Source organism: Doryrhamphus excisus, linkage group LG3 (assembly GCF_037039965.1).
Source record: "Doryrhamphus excisus strain RoL-2023G ecotype Guam linkage group LG3, RoL_Dexc_Guam_v1.1, whole genome shotgun sequence".
Lineage (NCBI taxonomy): Eukaryota > Metazoa > Chordata > Actinopteri > Syngnathiformes > Syngnathidae > Doryrhamphus > Doryrhamphus excisus.
The window spans coordinates 5,466,441-5,487,696 of NC_136359.1; the positions used below are offsets into that span (position 1 = coordinate 5,466,441).

The 21,256-nt window shown below is 41.1% G+C and overlaps 1 protein-coding gene across 3 annotated transcripts in view; it reads right to left on the reverse strand.

Moving 5' to 3' along the window:
• The window catches only part of pcsk5b (proprotein convertase subtilisin/kexin type 5b), a 120,189-nt gene that overhangs the window by 86,791 nt on the left and 12,142 nt on the right, over positions 1-21,256 (reverse strand). For all 3 annotated transcript variants that reach the window (XM_058069532.2, XM_058069531.2, XM_058069530.2), the window contains exons 2-3: positions 18,261-18,365; positions 3,435-3,590 (exon numbers count right to left, since the gene is read on the reverse strand). In XM_058069532.2, coding sequence (XP_057925515.2) covers positions 3,435-3,590; positions 18,261-18,365 — 261 coding nt within the window. The remainder of the gene's footprint in view (positions 1-3,434; positions 3,591-18,260; positions 18,366-21,256) is intronic.

A 21,256-nucleotide genomic window follows, 5' to 3' on the forward strand; every position in this document is an offset into this window, starting at 1 on the left:
GTGCAAACCATATTTTTCTCTTAAATTATAGTGGAATTCTGAATTGACGTCGACTTTAAATGTTCCTATATCTCATCAACGTAACATTACTAATGCTAAAGTGACCAGAGTACTACATATGGCTTGTTTTCAGTAGTTTATGTCTAAAAATAGATTATGTGATCATTTATCGACTACATTTTGAAAACCTGCGAGGCAACGCTGTAGCAAGGGGCGACTGTATAAAACAAGTTATGTTGTTTACTTTGATAATGATTTGGACGGCATGAGAAAATGGGAAGGAAAACAACTCTCTTTGGTCGATGCATGACCAACAGCAGGGGTCTCAAACTCACGGCCCGCGGGCCAAATGCGGCCCGCAGGACGCTAGTTTGAGGCCTTGATATGAAAGTTTGTTTTGTTTTTTGATTTGCTTATTTATTTTTCCATCTTATTTTGTGTTGAAAAATAAAAATTAACATTAAACATTAATTTAATAATAAATAAAAATGTATTTGTTAATTTTTCACTTGTTTCATTTGTTTTTTGATTTGCTTATTTATTTTTCCATCTTATTTTGTGTTTATATTTAATAATAAATAAAAATTAATTTATAATAATTTATTATAATTTAATGTTTTATCAGAGCTTTTGCAAAGAACCAAAGCACTGAAAAAGTGGAGGGTATAGCGGAAGCATTGAAGACTATTATATTATATATGTATATTTATTAATATTTAATATAATTAATATTTATTAATATTTTATTATATTTTTTATTTCTTTTTTTTATATATATATATTTTTTTTTTTTTTTACCTGATGCGGCCCAGCCTCACCCAGACCCTAGCTGCAGTGGCCCCCAGGTAAATTGATTTTGAGACCCCTGACCAACAGTGTAGCACCAACCTCCAGTTTAAAGCGCATGTAGAGGTGGACTTTGGTAGAATCACGTCGGGTGATTCATCAAACAGAGGCGTTTACGGTATATGTGAATGTGTTCACCACTTCATGCGGCCTGGAATCATATACATTATGTATATGTATATTATGTACATGATAGCAGGTGTGAGGGCAACGTATCCTGATCATAAATAGCAACATGCAATGTTTAACAACATGCATTTTAACAAAAGCCAACCAATTAGATTGACATTGGAGAATAACTTCTAACTCAATACTTCCTCACACACTCATAGTTCAGAGAGTTGCGTTCAAAAGCCAAAAAAATCGTAAAAGTGGCGGTCAAAGTATTAGGACTTATCTACAACTAGTTAACGATTGACAGCGCTGAGGACGCTCCACAGCTACTAAACAGCAGAAAGAGCAATGATCTAAAGGTGTATGCAAACAACCTGCGATAAACCCCGCAAATCACAGCTGTACTCTTTCACTATGTCCTGTACCACAGATAGAAGTAGTGGATGCTGGGGGGGGGGGGCTGCTCCCCCGGGCGTTTGGGTGTCTGCTACCACTGGTCTCTATACTCTGCTGCATCGCTTTCCTTGTCTTTGCCTGTCCCCGGTCTGTCTTAGGGCTCATCGGGGATGGTTCTCTGGTACATGGGTGGTGCGCTGCTGGTTCTGGGGGCGGGGGCGGGAGATCGGGCCTCCCGGTGGATGGTGAGGTCCGTTGGTGGACTAACGCTGGTCATGACTCCTCGGCTCTGGTGCTTGGCCTCCCCGTGGCTTGGAGCTGTGGCACTTCCTCTCTGGGGGTGAGCTGCCCGGCGGGTATCGGCTGGCACCGCCTGCGCGCCCCCTCCGTTTTCTCATGTGCAGGACTCCCCCCCCCCCTCGGCCGCTCCTTTGTCTGCCTCACAGCTGTAGCCCCGACGCCGGGGTAGAGGGAGGGCTGGGGTGCTATCCCTCAGCGGTTCGTGTCTCCCTGGGTTCGGGTCCTGGTTGTGGATCTGGGACCCCTGGGTCCCCCGCCCTATAACACCCCGAACACCCCACCCGGGGATGTCCACGGTGTGTGCTTGCGTGTGTGCATATTGAGTGAATGGGGTGTGTGTGCGTGTGTCTGAGCTATTTTTATGTATTTATTGTTTTAAATACTTATTAGTTTTATTATGGTTTTATATATATATATGTGTGTGTGTGTGTGTGTGTGTGTGTAGCTATATAGATATGCGAGGGGTGGGCTCTGCGGGGGTCTGGCGCTGGGTGTCCCATCTCTGCCACCTGGTCCTCCATGGGGTAGTGGGTCCGGGCCAAGGCGGTCCTGTGTCGGTGGTCCAGCCTGGGGTTACCTGGGGCGGGCCGGGTTCCGCTTCCTGGGGGTGTGTGAGGGGGCGGGGGGTGGTGCCTTCGGCCGTGAGCGGGTTCCCTTCCGGTTGGCGGGGGCGCCCTTGTGCCCGCAGGTGTGTGGCCCTCGATGCCCTTCTGCCCTATTGGGGTATGGTCTCCCGGCGGTCTCGGGGGTGTGGCTCTCCTCCGGCCTGCTGGCACCCTGTTGCTGGTTGGGGTTGCTCCTCCATGGCCCCTTGCTGGTCTCTTCGGGGGGATGCTTCGGGGGCGGGTCTTGGGGAGCCGGCCCTGGCTTTGCCCGCACCCACGGGGCCGGTGGATCTCTGGCGGCGAGAGCTTGACCTGGCTGCGCGGGGCGGGGTTTACTGGGTAGTAGTATGCAGTCCCTCCCCTTTTGTCACTCTCGGTGACAATTACACATTAACACTTACGCACATATATATGAATATGCACACCAACAGAAGTACACACCTCCATATGCGCACTCACAGCACATGGGTGCTTCTCTACACAATCTACCATCTTATCCCTGATGTCATTATGCTATTATTACAGTAATAATGATCTTCATTGTTATTATTGCCACTGGTAAGTTGGACTGTTTCATTTCAGTGATATCATCTCCATTGTGACCCTTAGCCATCATTGACATTTAACTCATACAGTCCTGTTTGTCACTGTTGTTGTTATGGGAATTGTTTTTGCTGCTGTTTTTGTCTCTCTCTCTTTCTCTCTCTCTACTGTCTCCCCACCCTAGTTTCTCTTCTTCTTCTTGTCTGTATTTCTTCTTGCTCCGGTCCGGCCGCTCCAAATTCGCATTAAAAAAAACATCAAATAATTGCAAATAAAATTTCATAGTACAGGGATTTATATCAGCATTTAGATCAACAATACTATCTGCCCCAATGGCTGGACGGGACACAAAAAAAACTCTAAAAAACAAAACAAAAAAGAAGTAGGGGATGTAGACTATGTCTTCCATATGTGTCTATTTCCTTTAGTTTCAGTCTGAAAAAACAAACAAATCCCTCCGCGCCTCTGACCCCCCCGCCACTGATCAGCGCCACGGAAGGACCTGAGCTGACCTTTCACCTACAAACTACATAAATACTGGAAAAGGGTGTCATGGAAACGCTCCTAGAAAACCAAACACTGCCAGGCGTTGCGTTGGTTACACTGAGGGTAGTACTCGGATATACTCACAATATACCACATACTGCCCCACTTGGCGTCGTTATAGAATATGTTGTTCTGGGCCGTCGTGCTGCTGTGGGCGTGGCTGGACAGGGAGAGGGGCGGGACCGGTTTGTAATCCCGCTTGATCCTCCTCTTGACCACCTGCTGCTGTATCCATTCCACCTGAAACGCACACAGAACGGCTGCCCCTTAGAACCAAAGTTGAATATTCAGACACAAAGCAATGCAACGAACGCCGTCTTAAGTAACAATCTGGCATCAAAACACATCATCATCAACATGGTGCAATGGCGTCAAAAGTTTTTGCTGTCACATGACCTCAAATAGGGGTGGCACAGCGGTCTAGTGGTTAGCGCGCAGACCAGGGTTCAATTCCACCCTCAGGCATCTCTGTGTGGAGTTTGCATGTTCTCCCCGTGCATGCGTGGGTTTTCTCCGGGTACTCCGGTTTCCTCCCACATTCCAAAAACATGCTAGGTTAATTGGCCACTCCAAATTGTCCATAGGTATGAATGTGAGTGTGAATGGTTGTTTGTCTATATGTGCCCTGTGATTGGCTGGCCACCAGTCCAGGGTGTACCCTGCCTCTCGCCCGAAGACAGCTGGGATAGGCTCCAGCACCCCCCACGACCCTCGTGAGGAAAAGCGGTAGAAAATGAATGAATGAATGAATGTCTTTTCGTGTTTAGCATGCACTGTAAATAGTTTCATTCCAGCTGAGAAAGTGATAATACAGTAGCATGTTACATGTTAATATTTACATTTAATCTGATATGTAAATATAAGGGCGGAAAAAACGGAAAAATCAAAAGGATGTGGAGATATTTTGGGATTTTGCTCATTTTGTCGCACAAGAAAACGAGTTAATATGAGCTAACAATTAATGTCATAGAAAATACCTATTTTGATGCTAAAGTCCTCACAAAAAAAACCTCAAACATTTTCCATTTACATAAATGACTTGCATATTAACCAAGCTACAGCGGTATTGATATTGTAGCAGCTAGCATGAAAAGCTATATTCATCTGGAGGACTAACATGACACCTCGTTGTGGATACGTCGCTCTCAATTTCGCTACAAAGACTCAACAAGATGCGGGTTTGCCGTCAGCGCATGTCTTGTGCTGGAAGACACAGCCATCATAAGGAAAGCGGACATCGTAAGTGTTGTCGCTGCTGTTAATGTTGACAGAACTAGCATAAGTATGTGTTATCAATACGCCTCGGAAGGAAGTTTGAGTAGTGTTTTTAAGATACTCTAACTATTAAATGTTATCATCAGTCTACATGTTAATGCATGATCACAGCATGCGTATCAAACCATGCAATGTGGGTGTATCCCAATGACCTGCATTGTTAGCTAGCTCATATTAACTTGTTTTCTCGTGTTAAAATACACAGAAAAGGGAAAGAAATATGTGTTTGTGTTTCACACAAGGATTGTAAATGATGGGAATTTTTTTTTAAGCGGTTCAAAAAAAAGTGCCGTTCCCCTTTAAGAAACTTTATTTAGTTTTTCATAATTACAATTTTTTTTGTGCTATAACATTTGTACTCTATGCTGAAATTACATCATTTAAGGATAATTCTCATAAAATATTTTTTTCTCATTAGAAAACCACTAGTCTCTCAATATTTAGATTGTATTCTCATTCTATTGAATGAATGAATACCATAAATGGCCCTCGGGCTGCACTTTGGACACTACTAGTCTAAAAAAAAAAAAAAAAGATCCACATGCAAGTTGAACAGAATAGTCATTTCAATAATTCAATCATAGGAATTAAGTGCATACATTCAGCACAATTCGAGCATCATTCGAGAACGGTTACACCAGTCTGGCTATGCGAGACTACCGTTAGAACGAGTTCATCCTACATGCAAGAGTCGTGTATTCTATACCAGTGATTTCAACCACTGTGCCGCGGCACACAAGTGTACCTTGAGAAACCGTCAGGTGCGCCGTGAGGAATTATCCAATATCACTTTTTATAATTAACATTGATTAATCATCATTTGGAAATATTATGTCAATAGTATACATGGACCCAAATATTCCAATTGCATTTGGTTTATTTGCTCAAACGGAAGGAATTGAACAGGGATGGAATATTCCTTTCCCCAATCCGATTCAGGTATCTTGTACCCGCTCAATCGGAAAGTTGTTAAGGTGCGTTCTTCTTCGTGGTGTTTTTCTTCTTCTGTTGTTTATTGGCGGTTGGCAAGCAGCTTTCGTGAGCATTAGCGCCATCTGTGCAACAGAATCTAAACCCTTCTATACTTTATTCACAAGTCAAGTTTTATTAAAAAAGAAAATATATATCTATATAAAACATGTCCCGAGTTTAATTATAAAATATTAGCAAGATTGAATTTGATCTTTTCCTGTTTAAATTTATCCCGTGTGCGTTCTTTCAGCGCATGCTCAGATATGACGTAACACGCAGATCCAGACGTTCTTCACTTTTAAAAATGGAGGCCAGCAATCGGCACTGGACTGCTAAGCAAAGTTTGTTTTTGATTCAAACTTAAATTTCTAGACTGGACAGACGAAAAACTGTCAATACGGAGTTATTCCAACAAGTGAAAGAAAAATTTGGGGAAGTCGGTATCACGTGATGTTGATGTTTACGTTTTACTGGGCATGCCCTATTGACTATTCTGTTTGATTTTCACGGTGCATGTAGACAAGAGATTGGAATATTCCTTTCTATGGATACCATTGTTTCCCGAAAGGTCATTCGTAAAGAGAAAAACTGGTCATGTAAAAATGTGGCTACTGTGGAGTGTCTGTAGTGTAAAGACTGGCAGAGCAATGTCATATTGCTCTACCTTGTTCCTCCGATAGACTTTTTGATGCATGTGTGAGGTCATGGTGACATTTTGTAACATTTTTGGTTAGCGGTGTGCCACAAGATTTTTCTAATGTAAAAAAACGTACCGTGGCTCAAAAAAGGTTGAAAAACACTGTTCGATACCACTTGTTACAGGTGGCCGAATCTTGCGCTCCATGCTCATCATCATCTGCGCAGGAGGACACACTAGCGTCCACCGTAACACCATCACGTAACAGCACAAGTTTTCACGCTGGTGGAACTGAATAATTCGACAGTACTGACACTGACTGACATCATCTGCCAGTTTTGCCAGCTTTTGAGGTCCTATCAGAGGTGTAACAGAGGCAGGACAGCGGCTGTGTGAAAGGGTACAGTTCTGCATTCACGCCTCAAACAGCACAACGCCGCAGCATCTAATGATGGAGCAGACGTTATAAAGAGAGAAAGGGAATCATTTCCAGACAAGCACGAGTGATTTTCTTCTGCATGAACACTGTCCGTCTGGGGGGGGGGGATATCTCTGTCGATACGACTTGAGCAGACAGTGAAAGGAAGCGCGTAGCTGACGACTGTAATGACTGCAGTGTGATTATCTGCTCTCGTGCACAGAAACAATTTGCCAGGTTCTCTGGAGACTCGGAAGGCAGCGAGACTCTAAGTCGAGAGAAGAGGAGGTTTGAAGAGAATGAGTCCCCTGAGAATCAATAAAATATATACATATTTTTTTTTAAGACTCAGCTGGAGGAAGGAAAGCGAAAACAAATAGCTGTAGAGAGCATGTAATGGCAGGAGAATTGAATTGAATAAATAAGGCTGATGTAATAACTCGAGTGAGTGACATTTCAGGGTCTTCCATAGGAGGCTGCAAAGACAAAAGAAGAAGTGAAAGAGAGTTTAGCGCTCCTGGGTGTCCGTCACGTCAGCCTCAAAAACAATGGCGTCATCAAGACGAGCACGTCTACTTAGAACCACTGGTGTATGATTACAATTTGCATACATTAGCATTTCAATTTCACCCCCTTGTCCATAATTCCGAGGGAGACAGTGAAGGCATCGCTGCCTTTCATGCCTTATCTCTGACGGGCCTGCGTGTTTTGGTTTGTTTTCCTCAAGTTGGATCTCACTTTAGAGGCACGTTTCACTCTGAAGGGACCAAACCGCAGAATGTGAAGGACTTGAAAGCATTTTTGAGACGTTATAATGAGCAAGGATGGTTGCTAATAGCGGATTTTATACACCGTATAAAAGCTCCGACCCATATTCAATGAAATGCAGGTGCGTGGTCTACAAAAGCAAATAATATCTTGGGTTTTCTAATTAGCGTCCGGTCAAAAAACACATTAACATTAACAGTTGTGGCTGTAGGCAACCTCATTGTGTTGCTTGTCGCTAACACTACTTAGCTATTAACGTGAAACAGCTGCGCCGGGGCTGAAGACGAGTTATACTCCGCCAAAATGCTACGGGGCAGATTGTCCCGGGAGTCAACTCGGCGAGCAGCCATGACACTTGTTGTGTATTCGCTTCCTTTGCGATGAGCGAACAAAGGCAGAGTCACTTTTATTGCAAATGTTGATCTGAAATCAGAGGAGAAGGTGTTTGCCAAGGCAGGCTACACACCGTTTGAACGAGTAGTACACGGGCAGGAAATATCATGAACTGAATGTTGACCAAATACATTGGTTTGGTTGCTAATTAACGATGATTAATTAATAATTAATAATAATTAATAATTAGTAATTAATACTACCTGTTAGTAAAAATACTAATTGCATATTTAAGCAAATTGTACTTCTTCTTAAGCCTTTTCAACAGTAGAAATGGCTAAATGAATAGAAATTCAAATACAAGGCAGAAGAAGCATTGTAATTGTGAATGTAGTATTCTACATTGACCACTAGGTGTCAGTAATTGTTCTGTAAGACATGGACCTGACGTGATCGCCGGAAGAGGCATTTACTGCAGGTTGCAGGCACAATAATTGTGACACACACGAGTAGGAGTTTTATTTACATCTTATTTCCTCTTATTATGTCACTATATAGCAGGGGTGGGCTAACTTTTTGACTCGCGGGTCGCATTGATTGAACAAAAGTGACAGGGGGGACAGACTATATATTTTACGCCTAACAGTCCACCTGGTATTATTGTATCTGTAAAAGTGTCATGCAATCTGCTATTATTATTTATTATTTTATATATTTTATATAGAATAATTGTTATTATAATAATTATTATTATTTATTTATTATTTACGCATAACAGTCCACCTGGTATTATTGTATCTGTAAAAGTGTCATGCAATCTGCTATTACTATTTATTATTTTATATATAATAATTATCATTATAATAATTATTATTTATTTATTATTTACGCATAACAGTCTACCTGGTATTATTGTATCTGTAAAAGTGACATGCACTCTGCTATTATTATTTATTATTTTATATTTCAATATTTTATATATAATAATTATTATAATAATAATTATTATTATTTATTTATTATTTACGCATAACAGTCCACCTGGTATTATTGTATCTGTCAAAGTGTCGTGCAATCTGCTATTATTATTTATTATTTTATCTTTAAATATTTTATATATAATAATTATAATTATAATAATTATTATTATTTATTTATTATTTACGCATAACAGCCCACCTGGTATTATTGTATCTGTAAATGTGTCATGCAATCTGCTATTATGATTTATTATTTTACATTTATATTTAAATATTTTATATATAATTATTATTATTATTTATTATTTACGCATAACAGTCCACCTGGTATTATTGTATCTGTAAAAATGTCATGCAATCTGCTATTATTATTTATTATTTTATATTTAAATATGTTATATATAACATTAATAATAAAATATATAATAATAATAATTATTATTATTATTTATTATTATTATTGGAAAGAAAAAACGGATGGGCCGTATTCAAACACTTGGCGTGCCAGATGTGGCCCCCGGGCCATAGTTTGCCCACCCCTGCTATATAGGGTAATACGAGTGTAAAGCCATTTAAAGCTGCCATTACAATACAATGATGAGACAATAGCCGCCTGCAAGCTTAGAAGCTTAACCTCAACTCTGAATCCCAGACATCACTTCCTGTCCGCCACCCATTCTGCTACCTTACGAGCACCACGATTACATTTACTGGGACACACACACAAGCACTTCAGTTTTCCTCTACACTTTTTCATGCACTCCAAATCCTTACTAATTATCACCGGCTTCCATCCTATCTGGCAAATAACCACGCCAGCTATAATTAGAGCCGTTGCGGTACATTGAAGATCCACTGAAGTCCAATGCCCTCTATGTTGGTACGACTCAGAACTGGATGACTCCAAAGTCGCACAACCTTCAGACTTTGAACCGGCCATCATGCCGGATGTTGCATGACAACCTCACGGGTTGTGATAGTGATGTGATAGTTCCTTAACTATTAAACAACGTACACAGTGATTAAGACTAAATGTGTAGAGCAGGGGTCTCAAACCCGTGGCCCGCAGGACACTAGTTTGAGGCCCCCGCCTTGATATGAAAGTTTAATGTTAGTGCGGCCCGCGCAAGTTTGATATGGATGGTGTATGGTATCATGTACCCAGAAAAAATTATTACGTTTGATTAATGTTCATGTTAAAGGTTAAATAACTGTTAATAGTTATCCTCCCTATCCGTGTGGAAGTGGTAGGTTTTTGGTTATTTAAGTTTAAAGGAAATAACTTGAAGGCTACCGTTTAGGTCGCTAGCGCTCTAGTTTGCGAGTTAGCATGTGTCTCAAGACCCTGCAGTTGCGCAATATGTTGTAAATAAAAAGAGTATAAATGTGACTATAGTCGTGTTTTGTCATGTCTACAGGGCTCTAATAATGCTTTGTTCATTTTAATCTGAAAAAAATATTTTGTCTACCCACCAACTATATGTGGTTTCTTAAGTTTTTATTATTTGCCGTTTTATTATTATTATTATATTTATTTATTTATTACTGATTGATTTTCTTTATTCTTGATTTGTTTATTTTTCATCTTATTTTGTGTAGAAAAATAAAAAGTAAGATATTTGAGAGCAGTGGAATGTTTTATCAGAGCTTTTCTTGTCGAAAAAAGTTTTTTAATTTTTTTTGTTTTTAATAAATGCGTTTTTTTTTTGTTTTTTTTGTAAAACCTGATGCGGCCCAGTCTCACCCAGACCATAGCTGCAGTGGCCCCCAAGTAAATTGAGTTTGAGACCCCTGGTGTAGAGCATGTACATATGTATGTCTATGGTTGCTAGTTAGAGGCCCTTTTTTAACCGATTTTCAGGATGACCCACTGCAGTCAACGCGTTCTTTCCCCCAAAGCTTCTGAGGGTGATGACACGCTTTACTCCCACGATAAGCGCCTACACTAACCACATGGCTCGAGCCCCGTTAGCCAATCCATACACGCACAAAGACAATATTGCCCTCAAACTCCTGCACAAGCATCAGCGCCTTTGTTGCTCTGCCAGGTTGGCTGGCGGGGGGGGGGGGGGGGGGTGCGAGGCACGGCCATTGGATGCGCTCCATTCCGTTTTATTTACTCGCTGCTTGGTGGAGCACGGGAATGACTTTCTGCCGCGCCAAGCCACATTCCTCCAATCTCCCTGATCTCGTGCTGTCGATGCCCATTTGGTTGGAAACTTATCTGTGAGCTGGCCCGGCCTCTGCGGATCACATCCACCCTCCCCACTCCTGCTCTCTTGGAGGGCTTGCAGGTGGCCCTCGCCGCCTGGGTCAGTAACCAGGGGAAACTGGGGAAGAGTTCACTTCAGTGGGACAAATAGCCACAAATTGATCCCCTTTCGCTGAAGTTTTTTTTTTTTTGTGGTGGCGTTTTAGTTGAACTCTGAAGTCAAAGCTTGGATGCAGAAGCTTTTTAGGACCTGCTGTCAAAAACGTCAAAGATAGGATGGCACCGTACGCTTTGTTTCTTTCAGAAACAAGCATTCTGTATTTAAAACACTGGTCAAAGATCCTCTATGTGACACAACCACTCTGTTTTTAAAAAGAGACTGCAAAGAAAGCAAGTCTATAATATTTTTCCCCAAACTTTTTTAGGTATAACCATGGTTTTTATTGGTTTTTATTAAGATGACCGCAGACACTGTAAAAGGCGGCGACCAGCAATACGCATCCGGCATTAAAAGCTAAATGTCTCATAAAGGTAGATTCCGACTACATCAAATCACAGCCAACAAAAAAGGATTACCGAGCCGGGAGTTTGTTTTCACATGCGGGTGACGTCCAGTGTAACATAAATGCGATATAATAACATCATCAAAGCTCACCTTTATACATCCGCACACAGCATTAGCATTTGGAAACAACAATGAGATGAAAGAACGGGGGGGATAGACTCTCCGAACAAACCACTATGGCCCGTTCTTAGACAAAGTGGGAATACACGTGAATGACATAATGAAACATAAGAATACAAAAGAAATATTTGAGTATACAGTATATTATTTTTCCAATAAAATAATTGCTGTTATTTACACGGGCTGCCAGTTGAGTAGTAAAAAAAAGGCTGTGGCATCATTGTTTAAACATTTGTAAACTAAATATATCTGTCAATGTGCTTGAAATGTATCTTTTCTCAAAACTCCTTTTCGCCCTTTTATGTTGACAACTGATATTTTGCTGAAACGTATCGACTGCTGGCTACTAAAGAACGAAAAAAGGTATAAACAAACTCTTTTCACCAGGGGTCTCCAACTCAATTTACCTGGGGGCCACTGGAGCTAAGGTCTGGGCAAGGCTGGGCCGCATAAAAAAAAACGCATTTATTAAAAACAGAAAAATATGCAAACTTTTTCAGTGCTTTGGTTCCGATTTTCTACAATAAAAGCTCTGATAAAACATTCCGCTGTTCTCAAATATCTTAATTTTTATTTTTCTGCACAAAATAAGATGAAAAATAAATAAACAAATCAAGAATAAAGAAAATCAATCAATCAGTTATAAATAAATATAATAATAAAACAGCAAATAATAAAACCACATATAGTTGGTGGGTAGACAAATTATTTTTTTCAGATTAAAATGAACAAAGCATTCTTAGAGCCCTGTAGACATGACAAAACACGACTATACAGTCACATTTATACTCTTTTAAACTTATTATTTCCTTTAAACTTAAATAGCCAAAAACTTACCACTTCCACACGGATAGGGAGGATAACTATTAACAGTTATTTAACCTTTAACATGAACATTAATCAAACATAATAATTTTTTCTGGGTACATGATACCATACAGCATCCATATCAAACTTGCGTGGGCCGCACTAACATTAAACTTTCATGTCAAGGCGGGGGCCTCAAACTAGTGTCCTGCGAGCCACATTTGGCCCGCATGTTTGAGACCCCTGCTTTTCACTGATGAAAGATGAGAGTCTAATTTTACTTTTGGTATAAACCATGGCAGTGTAGCCCGTGGACACAACATTCTGTGTGCCTTGAAAAGTCAAAATGATCAAAAATGGCTGTCTGGGATTGAATGAGTGATGTATGTCGCCTTTAAGATGATTTTATGTTTCCTTATTTCAGATCGTTATCATGTAATAATTACTACGGCTGTCCGATATTGTCCTACTCTCAATTTTCTATACCGATATGACTTATCTCCTGTGGTGGAATGAACACGTATGTGTTGTAAAAATGAGCAGTTAAGCCATGTGATTGGTCGAAGTTGATCTCATAAATGACCAGTATTGGAATCAACAGCACAGAATTCCGATCGATGTAGCATAGCGATAATAGAGCAATCTAACCTCCGATTTAGTACACCTTCTGGTTAGCATGCTAAGCATTTAGCACTCAGAAATCCAGACTATATTTCTTTGGGAATATGTTTTTAAATCCTTATTTCACTTCCATGTACACCCAATCAATGTCATTGTGTTTATTACCTCCGCCAGGGACAAGCACGAGGCAAGAGGGTGTTTTTTTTTTTTAGTCTGTAAGTGTGTTTGTATGCATGCGTCGTCGTCACTGCGGCGGATCCACAAATGTTATCTATCATTTATTATTGTGAAAACTTCCGATCCGCAGAACGATGCGCTAAGTAACGCCTACAGTCACAAGCGCATTCAATCAACATGCTTTTCACACCCCATAATCAGATTCAGGTTGATTACATTTAAATGAAAGTAGTTAGCATTCACTATCGCTATGCTACACTTGTTATGACCTGAGAGGGAACAGGAAGGATCAGCTTTCTAACATACGTAGCAGCCTACACTAGACGAGACGACTTTCGTTCCCGGCGTCTGAGACCCTTTGAGACGCAAATGCCTGCGGCAACAATTTTCTTTCCTTCTGCAAATCTGTGCACTTTTTTTTTTTTTAAAGGAACTGTTGGTTAGAATGAACCTGAAATGAATGCATAAGTGGCAGATTATTGCAGTTTCCCGTTGTGATAATTAGGGGTGTACATCACGGTACACCGTAGTCACCGTTTGGTAGGCGCCTCAGTTTTAAGATCACGGTTCGGTTTATTTTTGGTACAATAAGGCAGTGATTTTCAACCACTGTGCCGCGGCACACTAGTGTACCTTGAGAAACCGTCAGGTGTGCCGTGAGGAATTATCCAATATCACTTTTTATAATTAATATTTATTAATCATCATTTACAAATATTATGTCAATAGCCATGAATATATGGAACCAAATATTCCAATTGTATTTGGTTTATTTGCTCAAACGGAAAGAATTGAACAGAAATGGAATATTCCTTTAACCAATCCGATTGAGGTATCTTGTACCCGCTCAAACGGAAAGTTGTCAGGGTGTGTTCTTTTTTGTGGTGTTTTTCTTCTTCTGTTGTTTATTGGCGGTTGGCAAGCAGCTTTTGTGTGCATTAGCGCCATCTGTGGAACAGAATCTAAACCCTTCTATACTTTATTCACAAGTGCAGTTGTATTAAAAAAGAAAATATATATCTATATAAAACATGTCCTGAGTTTAATTATAAAATATTAAGATTGAATTTGATCTTTTCCTGTTTAAATTTATCCTGGGTGCGTTCTTTCAGCACATGCTCAGATATGACGTAACACGCAGATCCAGACGTTCTTCACTTTTAAAAATGGAGGCCAGCAATCGGCACTGGACTAAGCAAAGTTTGTTTTTGATTCAAACTAAATTTCAAGACTGGACAGACGAAAAACTGTCAATACGGAGTTATTCCAACAAGTGAAAGAAAAACTTGGGGAAGTCGGTATCATGTGATGTTGATGTTTACGTTTTACTGGGCATGCCCCATTGACTATTCTGTTTGATTTTCACGGCGCATGTAGACAAGAGATTGGAATATTCCTTTCTATGGATACCATTGTTTCCCGAAAGGTCATTCGGAAAGAGAAAAAGTGGTCATGTAAAAACGTGGCTACTGTGGAGTGTCTGTGGTGTAAAGACTGGCAGAGCAATGTAATATTGGTCCGTGTGGCAACACCTACCTTGTTCCTCCGATAGACTTATTGATGCACGTGTGAGGTCGTGGTGACATTTTGTAACATTTTTGGTTAGTGGTGTGCCACAAGATTTTTCCAATGTAAAAAAAACGTGTCGTGGCTCAAAAAAGGTTGAAAAACACTGCAATAAAGGGATGAAAACTAACACAACTGCTTATAAGCTTATAAATGACTTTAAGCTACGTCACAGTGTTACTTTGTTCAGCAAGTCAACGCCACTAAATGCTCTTTGACCTGACAGGTAAGCAACGCCGCCACACTTAAGACGCCATAAAGTGACACGTCTCTACGGTAACCCGCTCGAATGCGCTAGGACAAGTTCACGGCACCGCTACACGCCCGTCTGACTCACTCCCGCAGACTAACTAGCCCTCACGTTGATCCCACAGACGAGCCCCGCAGATTACACAGCCTAAATTCCTCCGCACGCAACCTTTCCTTCTTCCGTCTCACCCCCCTTTGTATTTTTTTTTAAAGCTCTCAATTTCTAATCAGGCCAGAGTCTCTAGGCTAGCTAGTACCGGGATACGGACCTCGCTCCACAAGGGCACAGTGTCGGGACCAGGAGAGCCAATATGTTGGCGGAAAGACTTGGAAAGCTGGTGGAGATGGTCTCTGAGGAAGCTTGTGGAAGATGGCCCACTAAAGAATCTGACTTAACCTAATATAAAAAGGTGGAGGACATCAGTAAAATGGACCTCTGTCCACGTCCATATGTAAAATAAAGGCACACGCATCCAACTCAAGAGTGGTAGGGGTGTCACAAGACGAGACGGACCGAACCATGAGGTTTGGTCCAGTAGAACGATACGAGATTGGAAAAAAAATGTTTTTAATCCCGTCACCAAGTTATTACCAAGTTATTGTTATTGTCCCACAAATTAACGCTCAACATTTTTTGAGACCAAATAAACCATTCATGTTATTCATTCATTCATTCATTTTTTACCGCTTTTCCTCACGAGGGTGGGGCCTATGCTATCCCAGCTGTCTTCGGGCGAGAGGCGGGGTACACCCTGGACTGGTGGCCAGCACATATAGACAAACAACATATAGCACATATAGACAAACAACCAATTTGGAGTCACAAATTAACCTAGCATGTTTTTGGAATGTGGGAGGATGCCCGAGGGTGGAATTGAACCCTGGTCTCCTTGCTGTGAGGTCTGCGCGCCATCACTCGACCGCTGTGCCACCCCCATTAATGTTATTCATTCATTCATTTTCTACCACTTTTCCTCACGAGGGTCGCGGGGGTGCTGGAGCCTATCCCAGCTGTACCCAGCGGGGTACACCCTGGACTGGTGGCCAGCCAATCACAGGGCACATATAGACAAACAACCATTCACACTCACATTCATACCTATGGACAATTTGGAGTCGCCAATTAACCTAGCATGTTTTTGGAATGTGGGAGGAAACCGGAGTACCCGGGGAGAACATGCATGCCCGAGGGTGGAATTGGACCCTGGTCTCCTAGCTGTGAGGGTCTGCGCGCTAACCACTCGCCCACCGTGCCGCCCCAATTAATGTTATGATAATATATAATAATTAAAAGGTGCCTCCATCGATTGCCCATCGGCCGACCCCCTTAGCGTATCAGCTCCGCCCCCCTGCAGCATCCAGAACAAGCATGTCTGCCATGTGTGGGACTTCCTGTCTTTGTGAGAATGATGTATGAATAACGAATAATGATGTTTTTCACTTTGCCGACCAAACATCTCTGGAGTGTTGAGGCTACATCCATAGTGGGTGCAACCATCGCAATCCTGCAGTGGAAATGCTGGCCCGGTCTGAACTGTACCGTAAAAGCATTGGTTGGTATCGTAGTTTGCGTCTCTTAGGTCATACACAGGACTTTAAGAAACATCTATTAATAATAAGTAGAAGTTTGGACAAACGCAAATGAAAGTTTACTGGCAGAGGTCTGAGTTTTTTGTTTTTTTTTTACATTTGTCACAGTGCTGTGTGCATTTCAATGAAGTGGATGGTAGACTCTGGTTAATCAGCCTTGTATAACGTATTGTCTATTGTGTCTGGGTCGGAGCAGTGTGGGGGGGGGGGTTCAGGCGGCATCAATAATGGAGTCAGGGTCTGATGCATGACCTGCTGTTGTGGACGAGGACCGGGGAGGGTTTATCTCGGGTAAATCTGCTCTTTTTGAAAGGATTAGCTGAACCCAGAGGGAATAAATGACACCTGAGAAGGTAAGCTTTGTAAACAGGAAGTAAACAGGAAGTACATGAAGCTAAAGCATACCGCAGTGGAAGTCTGGGGTTGTTTTTCAGATTCTAACGTCGCTGTTTGATGTGCATGGTAACAGGCAGTGTGTTAGCATGAATTAGCGTGGGTTTGTGCACTGAACAAATATGCACATGTGCACTCAATAACGTCATCAAATGTTACCTTTGTGCATTCCCGCATAGTATCAGTGTTTGGGAGAAAATATGAGGTGAAAGAAAAGAATGAAAAATACATTATACAGTAAACCTCGGATATATCGGACTCGGTATATCGGAAATTCGCTCACAACGGACAGATAAAAAAGAACCAATTTTTCTGTAATGCATTTCCAATAAAAATTCATTGCATATATCGGATTTTTTATCACGGATTTCGCCTATTTCGGACAAAATCTCCAGTCCCGTTCCAATTTCCCTCACATATATCGGATGGCCGCATCGTGTCTTTCTCCTGGCTCCAGATTTAGGACAAATATAAAAGTGAGTGACGTCAATAATACTAGCACAGCAGTGAATGAGATCTTAACCTCACTATTGGAAATAACGTAGGCCTGACGGGCGTAACAGGGCCTAGCTTAATTAACAATTTGTTATGCTCAGAGTCCAATAAAGTTCAATTCTCATTACCTTACGTCTCTTTTCATTGCCCAGTCCAGGTACATTGGAAACATAGTCAAGGAAGTGCCTTTTTATAACGGATAAAATCCGATTTACGCATATACCGGATATAAATCCGATATATGCGTAAAACGGACATTTTCTGGCATACGCATATAACGGATTTCGCTTATAACGGACAAAACCAGTGGGAACAATTGAATCCGGTATATCCAAGGTTTACTGTAGTATAGTCTATCTGTGTAGCGAGGGAGAACGTTAGCACATGCATACAACTATAGTGCATGCAAGGACTGTGTGTATGTAATTCAATGTATTTATTTCCAAATGTTTTTTTAAATAATCATTTGCTGAAACTTACCAATGTTCTACTGCTGATGACTACAGAACAGAAAAAGGTTGAAAGATACTTTTTCGATGTAGCCTTGAAAAATCAGTCAAAATCATCAACAATGGCCGGTAGCATGAGGGACGACTATTTGAAAAGTGGCTGGGATCGAATGAGTTAAGAGGAGTCAAAAGGATAGTCACATGACCTGGGTCGAATCGGACGAAATAAAACTAAACGACAACCATGATCGTGGAGCATCTCCAAAGCGGACGACGTGCTTACCTTGGGCTCCATGGAGATGAAACTATGGCGGCCGCGACTGGACAAAGTTGACCTCTTAATGGTCCGACTGTGGAAGAAGTGATAGTGGTCTTTCAAGTCTCCAATCTGTGAAAGTATAAACACGTTGCATTGTTAGTAATTATGCCCCATAAGCAGCGGTCTATGGGGCTTGTATTACTGAGCAAACCCATCTTTGTGATGTTTAGCTATTGTTATATCTTAATCTTCCCATTTTTGTGTGCGTAATTCGGCCAAAACCGCATGAAGGACCCCCACACATGTTACACCGCCGGAATCCTGACGCTCAGGACTACAGCGGTATTTATTTTTTTGAACGTTTTGTGTAACCATGGTGACGCTATTCACCAAAACGTTCAAAAATGGGCCACTAGATTAGATACACCTGTTCTATTTTTAGAACAGCCACATTCCAGGGAAAACGAGAATTTGCAGACTTTTCACAGCTTTGTAGCTCAGCCATACGGCCCCGTAGAAACGTGATTGATGGCTCATTTTTTAGATAAACTTCTCAACTCTCCCTGTGGCTAAATGCTAATTGCTAGCATGTTAGCATTTTAGCTAATTTACTCATGTCTAAAGGCAAATACACACATGGCATGATGTAGGAAGGTTATAGGACAACCTTGGCACTTTCTAAACTTGAGGCCCTCTTGCTTGGTGCTAGCATGATGACTGTTAGCATGTTAGCATTTTAGCTAATTTACTCACGTCTAAAGGCAAATACACACATGGCATGATGTAGGAAGGTTATAGGACAACCTTGGCACTTTCTAAACTTGAGGCCCTCTTGCTAGGTGCTAGCATGATGACTGTTAGCATTTTAGCTAATTTACTCATAGACACATAGACACATGACATGATGTGGAGACACTATGGGACTGCATCAACCTTTTCGGTACTTGAGGCTGTCTTGCTAGGTGCTAGCACAGTAGCCGTTGGCGCACCGGGCCCGAGGTTCACAGCACAGGTGGCAAGACCATCAAAATTTCTGTGTGAATTTTCTAGTTTATTTATTTTTATTAGTAGTCAGTAGCAGTAGTGTCACTATTGAAGACACTCGGTGTGTGCAAACCACTCCACATCCCCCTCCCCAAGACAAAGATAAAAGGTTAAAACAGAGCAAACGCACACTAGTGACAGACGAGGGAGGACCTGAATAGAAGGGCAGCTGCTTGGCGGCGATTAGTATTAATAATTGATAAAGACCATACAATCCCTCACATGACCAGAGCGTCATGGCTTCCAAGGCCCCTTGCGGTCGCATCACTGATCCGTGGCTGAGCTCCAAAGCCACACAGCCCCCATTAGATCAGCTTTCAGCTCATGAAGCAATCCGCACGCACCCACATGGGTGTGTGTGGGGGGGGCGGAATGGCAAAGTCACCACAAGGGGATGCTTTCATTAATTAACAGGCAAACAAACCAAACTGCAGTGTTTCTCCTACCAATACATTATAAGGGGGTGCATGAAGCCCTGGGGTTTGATTTTGTGGCTTATTATTTAGTCTTCCCATTGATTTTTGTTATAAAAGGTGACAGTTGCAGAGGAATCGTATTTAAGAATCAAACATAAGCAGCATGTGAATGACATGCCGTCATCGTCAGGAGAAGGAATGTTTGTGTGGGGGAAATATTTCCCTGGCGCAATCTCGTCACAAATACTAACCCGCCCCTTTTCCCGAACTAAACATATGTTTACATACCTGAAACATTATCAAAAGTTGGCGAAAAAAAACTTTGAAACGCCTCTCTTAGGGAGCGTCAATGAAAGCTAGCTGGGTTAGCTTAGTTTAGCAGAGCATGCTAGGGCGGCTGTGTGTGTGTGTGTGAGACTAGGGTGTGTATTGGCAAGAATCTGGCGATACGATATATATCACAATACAATATTAAGATTAAGATTAAGATTAAGATTAAGATTAAGATTAAGATTAAGATTAAGATTAAGATCAAGATATGCCTTTATTCGTCCCTCAGTGGGGAAATTTGTATTGCACAGCAGCAAGAGTACAGAGTCAGTTAAGCAGTACAAAGTACAAAATACACAACATAAAAAAATGAACAATATAAACAACCCAAGTATTAACAAAATCAACAGTTTTACCCAGAGTTATATACAATACAGTATGTAGATAATATGAAACGAGATGAGATATATGACCAGTCTATACACTGAGATCTTGCTAGTGAGTTAATATGAGGCATTATGGAAATACTTCACATAGAATATTGCATTTAGAGCCTTTAATATTGCACATGGAGGTTGATCAGATATTGCACAGTGAATGGGGTCTGGAGTAACTATACTGACTATAAAAGCAAGTATTGCACAGATGTACATATATCACGATACTGTTAACAAGGCAATATTTTTTAGTGTTTTTCTTGTAGTTAAAGATTATTTCCTGGAAAAACTGAATTACACCAGCAATATGCACTTACTAAACACATTTTTATTAGATTAGAACAGTATGTTATGCTGTATCACAAACTCTCCTCTGTAAAAACTTAAAGTGTAGCATTTGGATAAATAATGCTTTAACATCCAGCTTTAAATTTACAAAAAAAAACATAAAAAAACAAATAAATTAAATTATGTCTCAAGATCCTGCTCAAATGTTCACATTCTATTAGCTGTGAAAAAATGCAGAGTATACAGTCCCTGACTTATCCACCATCAGAACAGTATTTTTGTGGAACAAAGTAACTAACATCAGTAAAAAGTCCTTTTAGGATGCTTGAAATAAGCATTATTTAACAAAATAGTGATATCAATTTGAAAAACAAAATACCTGCAATATCACAGTACTACTTTTGTAGTATACAAAAGGACCTTGGCATTGCTTGATAGCGGCAGGTCCTCATGGGGTCTCGCTAAGTGGACTCGCAGATTTGTCGTGTTTTCCGAATACTTTATTCGGGAAACATGACCCATTTTCCAAACGGCATGGGTTTTGTCAATTTCTGCACACCCTGTG